The sequence below is a fragment of the Plodia interpunctella genome, chromosome 24 (genome assembly GCF_027563975.2).
Source record: "Plodia interpunctella isolate USDA-ARS_2022_Savannah chromosome 24, ilPloInte3.2, whole genome shotgun sequence".
Classification (NCBI taxonomy): domain Eukaryota; kingdom Metazoa; phylum Arthropoda; class Insecta; order Lepidoptera; family Pyralidae; genus Plodia; species Plodia interpunctella.
The window spans coordinates 4,758,233-4,770,853 of record NC_071317.1 but is presented as its reverse complement, the minus strand read 5'-3'; the positions used below and the strand labels follow the sequence as shown (position 1 = coordinate 4,770,853).

The following is a 12,621-nucleotide window of genomic DNA, read 5'->3' as shown; positions in this document are numbered from 1 at the left end:
CGCGTAAATCCGAATTCTTATTTGTAAAGAAAACGAAGCATTTGTAAAAATAATCCATAAATTTTGAGCGAAACGAGTTGCTGTGTTTTCTTAGTGGAATTAACGGCGTGGCGCTGAACCAGGCGTTTTCCAGTTTAGGGTTGACGCCCACTCAGTTACTATATGTATCTATATTATTAATTTAAAAGGCAAGCGTTTGTTTGTTTAACGCGAGTAATCTCCGAAACCACCGAAACGATTTCAAAAATTCTCTCACCATTACAAAATTACATTATCCAAGATTGCTATAGACTATATATTTTATCTCAAAATTCTCAGCGAAGCCCCGGGCAACGTCTAGTGTTGAATAAACTGTAAAGGTTGCTGAGATAGAGTGTTAATCGCGTTTGTTCAAAATTGTGACTAAGCCTTTAAAAATTTGTTATTCTTTTAAGTAGAGGCGAGATGATGTTTAAGTTGTAAAACTTTGTTTTTATTTTGTTCTGATTTTAGATAATGGTCTTTTTGTAGCTTCTCCCAAGTTTGTAATAACTTGATTTTTTATTTTTCACGACAAACAATACAATACAATTATGATACCTAGCCTTATTGCGATATTTTTTTTTTGTAGAATAGGCTTAAGAAATATTAATATCATCATCATCTTTGATAGCTTTCTTTTTCCCACTGTTGGAAATAGGCTTCTCTTAATGAACGCCTTATAGAAGATGTAAATAGAAGACAAAATATGAAAATATGTAACATTTTAATGTGCGACGAGGTTTATCACTACACATATCATATCTGCTGGAGGTATTTTATTATTGTAATTATTATAATGGATCTTGCGCTTCACGTCCGAACAGTGCAAAGCACAGATTATACAGGATGGCAATATTTTGTCTACATGCTTATGCTCAGTCCATGATTGTGAACAACTTTTAGTATGGGGGTAGATAGACTCGAAATCGCGATAAAAATCAGTTGATCTATATCAAAATTATTAATTTTTTTTTCGCGATTTCAAGGTTGCTTCCATAAGAAAAGTTGTTCAGTACCATCGACTGAGCATGTAGATAAAATATAAATGCCAATGTATAAGAAATCACCCTGTATAATACTTCCAGTACCATAAGGTAATTACATCGGTATGTACAGTCAACAGCACATCAGCCTACACAAATTCATTGCAAACTCGCCGCTATTACCGCGCCATGGAGGTTTATGCAGGGTAACTTGATGTGCTGTTGACTGTACTATAAATTTGCGCACGTGTATTTTTTTTTCCTTAAACCAGCCGTGGGACAACATATGCAAGCAAAAAACGTATTTTCTATGGGAATAGTAAAGAAATATATATGTTACTGTATGTAACTAACAATGTATGTTTGTTCGTTCGAGAATCTTGCGACACAATTTAGAAGCAGATATCTACTGTTTTGTATACACGTTTCGTTTGGTAAGAAATTTATTATTAGTAGTAAGTACTACTGATGATACCCTCAGAATCAACTCCCAACTAGGGAACGAACGAAAGAGAACGAACTCCTCAAAAGAGCTCGTACTTACTAACTTACCGTACATATATTTTTGATTGTAAGGGGGAGTTGCACCATCAAATTTGACGTTGATTTTAACAGGCGCGCCGTTGACGTTTACACAAAATGGCGGCGTACTTTTGTACGTTACATTTGTACGGTGTAAAGGGCTAAAACAAAACTGTCTCGACTTTGTCTTCTTAATATTATACATTAAAACGGTAATCCAGTAAATCCATTATATAATTAAGTTACCTACGCCAATTTCAACTCAAAGACATAACGGAAATTAATAGCTAACAATTTGCACAAGCGTCCGCCATTTTGTGTTGTTCACACTTGTTTGTTTTTGTTGGCGTCTTGAACTCAGTTTGACACAGTAAATACGGTGACAATGTTTTAGGAGACATTTTAAGTAGGTCCTTGTTTGATGTTTCCAACATTATTTATATAATATTATTTGAATTTTTCTAACTGGAAAAATAAGTTAATTTAAAGGTCTTTCTTGTTATTTATAGAACCGTGCTCATGTTTTGAGAGGGTAAAAAATTAAATTTATGTAGGTTTGTAAATTACCGTACAAGATAATTTTGACGGCACTTTGTCTGCATTTTAAGTATTTTCAATATTTTAGTTTTTGTCAAATTATTAATATTTCTTGAATTAAAATTAATGACGTCATTACACAGTTTCATATCGCTATTATTTTCAAAAATAAAGTAATTACACAAGTACTGAAAAATAATATTTCAATCCATTTTGAATGTGCATTTTATTTATACTGAATCCAAATTTGAATAATTATTTACGAATATGGAATTTGGAATTACATTTTAATAAAAACATATAATTACAAAATGTCGCAATAACTCCGTATACGAAAAAAAATCTTTATGTATGTCGCGTTTCGGAAATTGTATTTCATTTCAAGTAAAAATAATGTTCTTTTGAAATGCAAAGGACATACCTAGGACGACATCAAATTGGTCTAGACAAGCTTCATAACAACTCAAGAAAAATAGACAATACCAAAAGAACAAATAAAACACCAATAGAATAACACTAATTAATATATAGTTCAACAAATCACAAAGAAAAAACAATAAAGTGGATCAAATATCAATAAATACAGGTCTTTCTTTGGCACACACATCGTCCAGAGGCCGCATTGTTAGATTTTTTAGGCAAAACCAGATTTTTAACCCTAATGAGCGAGTAAACACTTAATTATATTAATTATTAATGACGACCTCGCTGGCGCAGTGGAGCAGTGGACCGCGCAGCGCACGAATGGGGCATAGCTCTCAGACATACTTTACGGCAAATTAATCTTATAATTGCGTGCGATGATGTTAACGTAAACTATGACGAAGGCGAGTTTTTTGGCCTGTTCGTAAACACAAAAAAGTGGGACTGACTTGTCCCGCGCGAGACAGTAAAACCAGAGATTAAAAATCAGGACGTCCCGATTTTTTACAAAACAATCTGGCCACACTGCTCAGTGCTTTATTATGTGTACGCAATTCTATAGTACATATATTTATTGTGGTCTAAAACAAGTAACTCAAACCCTTCAAAAAGGGGGTGAAAGTTTGTATGGAACTTTTCAAAATAAAAATGCGAAAATTGGTAAACATACTCTTCATAAATTTTTTTAAAAGAATAAACCGAGATTTTACTATAAAATTCACGCAGCCGAAGCCGCGGGCAAGAGTTAGTATTGTATAAAATACGCGTTAACAAGCCACAACGAAGCTATTGTATAGCTGCATTTAATAAAATTTTCGTCGAAGTTATATAGTTAGCATATTTGTATAATTTATTAATTCCACCAACTGACAGCACTGGGTTGTTACAAAATGTCAAGAAGGTTTCGCCAATTCGCTTTATTTAACACCTTCTTGTATACAGTCAACATATTAAGCTATTAAGCCTATACAATATCAAAATCGCCTCTATTACCTACCAGCAAAGAGACTCGTAGGTAACATGACATGCGGTTGACTATACTTTAATCTGTAAATTGGTTCTTTGAAAAATTGTTCAAGAACAGGAAATAAAAATAAAACTGATATTTTCTTTATCAGTTTCTATATTTAATTTTAGAGGAATCTTTAAGTATTTTACAGTTTGATAAGGCGATTTAGATACGAGATACGATCGTCCGTATCCAAAGATAAAAAATCATTGGCATTAATTTACTTACTTCAACGTTTAAGGGTGGGTTGCACCGTCACAGTTGACTTTAACGTGCGCAGAAAAACGCAAAGTACTTACGACATTTGGCATAAACGTCAGCGGCGGCGCGCCGGTAAAAATCAACGCCAAATTTGACGGTGCAACTCACCCTAACTGTAGATGAAATCAACTGACTGGACTTGTTGGATACTCTCTGAACTTCCTAGACCTCTTTTTTGCTAAATAATTCGTTATTTTCAGCTAATCCTTCTCGAATATTTTTCCTTAATTTTAATCCCCTACGAAAAAAGAGGGGTGTTATAAGTTTGACCGCTAAGTGTATATGTCTGTCCGTATACGTGGCACCGTTAGCTCATCAACGGGTGAACCGATTTGGATGCGCATTTTTTATTTGATAGCTAATTTTGATGCGGTGATTCTTAGATAAATATATTTGATTAAAATCGGTTAAGCCGTTCAAAAGTTGTAGCGAAATAAATATTAAAAGTCGTGGTCGTATTTTTAATTTGTCTAACTAATAAACTTGTTCTGTCCACGTCTCTTCTGGCCATAGGCCTCACAATTTTCTCGCCATTTCGTACGGCAAACAATTAAATCACCAAATCATATTTCAACATTGGACAATAACATTTCAACTTCGGCCGATCGTTAAGCAGCTTTTATCGAAGCTTGGCCTATAAAAACAATCGCTAACATATGGAGCATGTTTGGGCTTTTAACATTATTAGCAAACAAATTTGAATGTCAAGAATAACAATGTTTCTTTGTAATAAACTTCTATTTTGCATGTCGACGCTTTCCAACCATTTCAGAAATAGATTTTCATTTTGATGTTGTAACTATCCTACTAATATTACAAATGCTAAATTTTGTGAGGATGTATGTGTGTATTTATGTTTGTTACTCTTTCTCGCAAAATCTACACGCCGGCTTATTATGAAATTTGGGATATGGGTAGAATAACATATAGGGTATTTTGTATCCCAAAATTCCCACGGGAACAAATTGTATTGATGATCTAACATGTTCTCACTGCACTAGCACAGGGCACACCAATGAAACCCTATAGTATAGTGAATTCTATACGAAGCCGAGAAGATTAATTTGCCACTCACCAGAGCCAAAAATTCCAGGAATATATATTTAAGTATGTCTGAGAGCCACGCCCCATTCGTGCGCTGCGTCGTCCTCCATTATGTTGACATCCGTCGACGCCTCATCGCAGAACCACATTGAAATTGTGTGAAAATTCGACGTAAATTAAGAAATAAACAAAATTGCAATATTTTTTTTGTGTCATATCAAACAAAGACTCGTTATAAGGATTTCAAATAGTTTTGGTTATTATCGTAAAATGGACAGTTTCAATTACATCTTCTTATTTTCTAAATAACATGTTATTATTCATGAAAAAAAGACGGAAATTTACCATTGATTCTGACCCTGGATCTCTGAAATAAAGAGCAAAATATTAAAAAAAAAAACAAACAACAAAATATAGTTCATTGCTGTAAGGAAAAGGTTCTATAAATTGAAAATTAAGTGGTAAACTTAATATAGTTTATTACGGAAAATAGTTCACCATAACATCACTAGATGGCGCTAGTAGTAATAATCGAATAAAAACATTAAACTGACATTGCACGGAACCCTCGATACGTGACACACAAGTTCAACTCGCGCTTAACCAGTTTTCTGTTTACAATGCAATATAATACTATTATGAAAAATTTTCCCTCTGTCTTATTTCAGTTTATTCAAATTAATTTGTCAAGACACTCGAATTTCGTGGGAAGCTGTCAGCGTTACTTATCTTGTCTTAAGATCTTTTTCTGAGAATTTAATCAAGGGTTTTTTTTAAAGATATTTTACATAATCGTCAAGAGAATTTATTTATTTTATTTTTAGATATTCTTTTTTATTACTTAATTAAAAATCTAAATAATTGTTTCAGTTTTAAAAAGTCATTGGTATTTCGTGGAAAATATGTAGAAAAAGAAACTAAAAATATTAAGCTAGAATTTATTTATCCTTACATATTATAAAACAAAGTCCTCTGCCCTTATGTCGGTCTGTTCGCGATAAACTCAAAAACGACTCCACTGATTTTTATGCGGTTTTCACCAATAGATAGTGTGGTTCTTGAGCAAGGTTTAGGTGTATAATTTATTACCTGTGTTTTTACCCGAGCGAAGCCGGGACGGGCCGCTAGTAAAAATATATACCTATGCAAAGGTTTGTCTGTTTGTTACGTTTTCGTAGCTTAACCGCTGGATATTCGATATAGGCTACTTTTTCAAATATCAACCCACAAATGGGGGGTGAAAGTTTGTATGAAAATCATGTCTGTTCCACTTTCGCAAAGAGAAATTCACGCGGGCGAATCCGAGGGCAAAAGCTGATTATATTACATTTTTTTATGATTTCTCGTTGGTAGTCATAACGACAGAATAAATAGCAGTCATCATGCAGAGCAATCTCGACCGAAACACCCTATTTCTTGAGATAATGATTCTCCCTACATAATTTATGTTGCCATGATCATACGTAAGGTTATTATTTATACTAGCTCCGCCTCGGAGGTTCGCGCCCGTGAGAATTTCGGGATAAAAGTACCATATGTGTTATTCCAGGTTATATTCTAACCATGTACCAAATTTCATAACAAACTGCCCAGTAGATATTGCGTAAAAAAGTAACAAACATATATTCTCACATAAGTTACTTACTTCGGTACTTATCCCGAAAATCCCACGAATGCGACGCCCCGAGATGCTGCTAGATATAAATTAAAGTTGGCTTGTTGTAGTAAGAATGTTAATAAGTCCTTGTAGTGTTTGGGAAAACGTTTGAAACTGACAATATATCTAGCAAAATATGCATTAAACAGTCGCTCACTTATGCAGTGTTAATAATAAAAACGCGATGCATTCAGAATAAAATGCAGAAAATAACAGTTCTCCAAGAACCAGTTTTAAATATAAAATGTAATTTAACTGAGTAGATGTAGAAAACGTTTACTTTTATTACTTTTTATACACTCTAATGCATTAGAGTTTATTCTGATCTTGTTGGAAGAGGTACCTGCTGTCTTTATGTAAGTCTTGTCATACCTTTTCAGCATACAAATTGGAATTATGATGCAATAGAAGCGTCAATGTCGCGTGTATTATCGATTTGCCATCAACACCATTCGACATAAAATATATTATATATGTTGTAGTTGTAGCGAAGTATTGTTCAATGCATGAATCCCGAACATAACTGCACAATATGTGCTATCATCTCATTTTTACCAATTTCTTTTGTTGATTAGCGAAAACTAAAAAAAATCTCTCTCAAAATTATTCTACACTAGATAAAGGAATTTATTGGAAAGTATTACAGTTTTCCATTACAAAATATAGTCACAGTCTATTGCGAAGATTTTGGTGGCCAGCGTTTTCGGTTCAGTACCTATTTGTTATATATGCAGGATAAACTAGTTTTGCCTAGGCCAAACTAATTCTTCCTACATGCGATAGAATAGCTTTGGTAAATACTTATCATTTAATTTAGAATATGACGTGAAAAAGTGCCTGTGAATTTCTGAATAAATGATTTGATTTTGAGTTTTAACATTTATTTATTTATTTATTTATTTATTTATTTATTTATTTATTTATTTATTTATTTATGCGATAGGATAGCTTTGGTAAATACTTATCATTTAATTTAGAATATGACGTGAAAACGTGCCTGTGAATTTCTGAATAAATTATTTGATTTTGAGTTTAACATTTATTTATTTATTTATTTGTGCGATAGGATAGCTTTGGTAAATACTTATAATTTAATTTAGAATATGACGTGAAAAAGTGCCTGTGAATTTCTGAATAAATGATTTGATTTTGAGTTTTAACATTTATCACAAATTTCGCCGTTTCATAGTAATATAATATTCGATTCGCAAACAAGATTAATGTGAAATAAATCTGATCTGACAACTGCCTGGAGCAAGCCACAAAAAAATTCCACGAGTTTGTTCACTTTAACGTTTGTAAGTATTATTTTTGTCTTCTTAAAATCGTTGATGTTCTGCCGAGGATTGTTGTTATGTCACGTAAATAAATTGTCAAAGTAATTTTATTATTAATAGTTTATTTTTAATTCTATAACCTTATCTCTCTTTCCTCAGTCATAGTTTTGACCGGGAGTGTTCTTGCTCTCCCATTTCTTTAGTCTGTATAAAAGTTTCTTGACTACCTTTTTTTTTTTCACTTCTATTTTGCTTTCTATTACTTTTTTAATCAGATTATTACGTCATCCAAGTGAATAAACATTTTTTCATGCCTCAGCCATCTAACTCTTAATAGGATGACACACACACAGATGATCCTCGTGTTTTACCCTGCACGAGGTAGACAGAGTCAAGAGCCGCGATACTCGATTACCTAGATATCCAGCTTATTGATGGGATTGAGATTCTCACTATCCACTCATGTGCAAGGACTCCTTTGCATCAGTTATTTGCAACATTTAATCGCTTTCAGTTACTTTTACTCGACTGAGCAAGTGCCTATACCTGCGCCTAATCTTATTATTATACGAAAAGCGATCGATTCACGTTCACACATTCATAATACAGACTTTTCCGTACCTAACAGACAACCCAGTGTAGGTGAAAATGTCTATCAATGGCTAGAAATGGATTACGATCCGGCGAAAACCGGATATTTTCAGTTTCAGCCGTTCGTCTTCCTAGGGTCGAAATGTGGCGTTATTTGCAAATCCAGTTATGGGCGGTCTTTTACCCATTGCTGCCAAAGGCTAGCATTACATTTAATAGCTATCTGTCGAGGAACGACCCGCAGTATCCCTTTATATCGGAAATAGCCGGTTCTAACCGGAATTTTCCGGTTTCGATGTGTTTACGAAGACTTTTCGCTGTAATACGCATTCAATTAGAATTTATTTGAAAAACTTATTTAACTTAATATTGATTGCCTTTAATAATCTGATTTATTTTATTCTAAACTAAAACACAAAACAGTAGGTTACCGTTGTTGTTAAATTTTAATATTGCTAATCCTATCTTCCTACTTTAAGAAGTGAAAAATTTACTTTTTTACAACAATCAACAATTTTTTTTTAAATTGTTTAGTATATAATTAAAAGTATTTAGAAGAGCATTTACATATACCACCTTATTTACATAGATCTTTATATATATATTTCTTTTATCTATGGCATAGACCAATAATATTTAATCCTCTGTGAAAGTCTTGACAAAATTTGTACAGCTGGTCTATTTGTATCGAATCCTTATATAAATCGATTCGTGATTCCGTTTAAATTAGAATTGTCAATTAGAAATCTATTTTTAGAGAGCGCCAGAGAGACACATTAATATTTTCATTATTCATGCTTGTAAAGCTTTTTAAATAGGCAAATATTTAATAAGGCAAAGACAAAGATTATTTATTTGCAAAAACATGATTGGAATCATAATGTCAAACTGTGTGCCGCCTAAAATTTAGAGCATAGAGCAAAATATTCGTTTATGTATTTCTTTTTTGCTCAAGGACGTAAAATAAAAACTCACACAAAACTAATACTATGTTAATATAAATATAATAAATTAAGGCGATTACTCCACGCACACTAGCGCCACCTTAAATGTATTACTTTCTTTTATTTAAGTTTTATTCATATCTATAATACTTTGTACTTACTAAAATTCTTTATCTATTGAGGCATAATCTGTTAAAATATTTTCAAAATTTTCGCTAAGAAATAAAAAAAATCAAAATGTGAGGTGGTCATAGTGTGCGAGGAGTAATCGCCTTAACTCACATCCTTACATATTATAAAACAAAGTCGTTTGTCGCGTCTGTCTGTTTGTCTGTTCGCGATAAACTCAAAAACCGCATGAAAACTCAAAAACTCAAAAACCAATATATAGTGTGATTCATGAGAAAGGTTTAGTGTATAATTTATTATGTTTTTACCTGAGCGAAGCCGGGACGGGCCGCCAGTGAATAAATAAAAGTAAAATTGTTGATATAGATTGATCTGCTATAAAAAATGGTAAGTTCGTCTGGCACAATATAGACCTACAATTTGGTAGCACGAAGCCTATACTTATCACGTTCGTTCACTTTCCAATAATATTAAACACAAGTTCTTGCCCGGGGTTTCGTTCCCATAGGAATTATAGCTTGTAGCAATCTTAAATAATGTACCTTTGTGAAAGTGAAAGAATTTTTGAAATCGGTTCGGTGGTTACGGAGATTACTAGCCTCAAACATACAAACTCACAAACGCTTACCTCTTTATAATAATAGTATAGATTTCTTCTCAGGAGTGGTGGTTCCGAAATGCGTATAGCTTTGGCAAATCTTACTAATATTATCAATGCGAAAGTTTGTGAGGATGTAAGTACTATGTATAAATTTTTGTTACTCTTTCACGCAAAATCTACTGGACAGATTGTTATGAAATTTGGTACATGGATAAAATATAACCTGGATAACACATATGATACTTTTTATCTCTAAATTCTCACGAGAGCCAAGTCTAGAGAATATGACGTGAAAAAGCCTGTGGAGGTCTAATTTATGAGTAACATTTTGATATAATTACATAGCATAATAGTATATAAATAAAGTAAGTAGTCCACTTTAAAACCACGCTCGGAGATACCCCGATAAGAGTCAATTCTATACAAGAGTAACGTTCGATATTGTACTATACACTTATCTGAACTGTGTAAAGTGGGTGTGATTAATATGCCAGATAAGTAGTGGATAAAACCACTTTTCGTGTTTTTATGATAGGATGACCGACTATCTGCTTATTGGGAGAATATTGAAATGTTTTTGAGAGCCGCCGGTGGTGGAAGGGAAAGGTTTTAGCTTCGAATTATTTCAAAAACATATTAAAGAACATAACAACTGACAATTTGAATTAATATCCATTTGATTCATGGCTTTGATTTCTTGGATCCATTTGATTGGCAAAAGATAAAAGTATCGATGTTTCAATAATATAATTACACTTTAAGTTTTTACATTACATAATAGAGATATCACACATAAAAACATGACAAAAATAGAAGGATTTGTCATTTTGTCTGCTATTTTTTTTTTTTATTATACAAAGAAACCCTTCTTAGATCGCAATTTTCCTTGATCGCTTCTCACTATATTCGTGGGAAAAGAAACAACTGGTACCTATATAGTTTAGTCCCTAGCACTCTCTTTAGAGTAAAGACATTTTATCATAACGTTTTTATATATTGTTTAAATTTAATTTCCACAACACGACGAAGTTGAGCGCTTGCTAAAAACATTACCCGCCCAGAATGAAAAGATTTGAACTACAAAATGACAAACTCATAACATCTTAAAGTGCGACGATAGGGTGTTTATTTATTTAAACTGTATTTACTAATATGGTATAAATGCTGACTTAATGACCAACTTTAGACATCATCAGGTGAGCCGTATGCAGACATACGAGGAGTAATTGCCTTTGCTTGCTCAGTATTATAAAAAAAATATCTGTATAATTTCTTTTACGTTTGTCTAAATTTTATATTTAAATTCGAAATTTGGGACTAAACGTTAACAAATACCTATGGTGGTTTTGGTAAAGCATCTTTCGGTGACATTTCATCAGAATATAATTAAAATATAGGTAATTATGCCTATGTACAATCGATCACACGCCACATTATTTATATGGGCCTTAAACATTGGCGATAGCGGCGAATTTTCAATGAATTTTCTATCGAATGGTAATAAGCTAATTTCGTCAGAATTTTTTTTCCTTCTGTTTCTAAATTGGGTTCAACTTTATCACATACATATGTTGGATTTAACGACATAATACCTATCTGTATTGGTTTATGTCAAGTACCAATATGTTCATACAATGAAATATTGATAAGTCAAGTTACAAGTTTATCTTCAATGTGTCAAGATTTAAAACGAATAAAAAGTGTACAACATGAATAAATTACACCTATTTGATAAAAACAAGCTATTTTTGCACAGTTTTGTTACAATAAATCTCATTTATGATATGCGATTTATGTAAAAAATATAATTAAAAAATATACACTTACCGTTTCATCATAATAAGGCATCAGGGCTGTGAATATCCGCTTTATAAATATATGACATAACGTCCAATTTACGTTGTCACCGATACACGGATTATAAGGCCGCAAATCATGTTCTTCTTTCAAACCTATTTTGAATGTGAAACACTATTACATTAGAACAAACATCGGTAAAACTTGCACGAGTCACATTCACTTATTGTCACAGAAAAATGTTTGGAATTCGAAAACTTTTCGAATGCGCAAAACTTAAACGGCTAGTGATAGTTTTTAATATAAAGTGGCCAGTAACAAAATTATATTGATGAATATAACTTTTTAAGAATAAAGAATGAGAATTAGTTTTAATTTTTTGAATTAGTAATGAAAAGTTTACGTAGCGTATACGAAGTGAAATATGGAGCGCTCACGTCTGTCTCCCCTGGTGGCTGAAACTCGACTGAAGGATTGACAAAGGTTGGGCGGATACTGAATGAAACCAGCAGCGTTTTGGCAACCGCGCATAAAATATTTCGTAGAACTAGCTTGTTTCACGTGCAAATGGCGCGTATGTCATTTGCCATAGGTATCGGAAACTTATAATTTTTCAGTAATTTTCCTTGAGAAAAATAAGTTTTGGAATTTAACATCAAATTTCTGAGAAAATACTGTTGATGAAAGTTCTTTTTCTTTAGGTATCCGTTCTAAATCTTTATCAGTTAAAGGGGGGTCTTATAATTAATTCTATTATAATTAACTTATTAATTAGACATCCACATGTGATTATATCCTGTCCTATTAATAAGTATTTAATACGAA

General features: G+C 32.6%; 1 protein-coding gene across 2 annotated transcripts in view; it reads right to left on the bottom strand.

Annotated features, from left to right (window-relative positions):
* The window catches only part of NPFR (Neuropeptide F receptor), a 55,606-nt gene extending 43,337 nt beyond the window's left edge, over nt 1–12,269 (bottom strand). For both annotated transcript variants that reach the window (XR_008405855.2, XM_053763486.2), the window contains exon 1: nt 11,827–12,269. Coding sequence is in view for 1 of the 2 variants with exons in the window: in XM_053763486.2 (XP_053619461.1) it covers nt 11,827–11,847 (21 nt within the window). In the remaining variant the exon portion in view is untranslated. The remainder of the gene's footprint in view (nt 1–11,826) is intronic.
* Nucleotides 12,270–12,621: the final 352 nt, after the last annotated feature.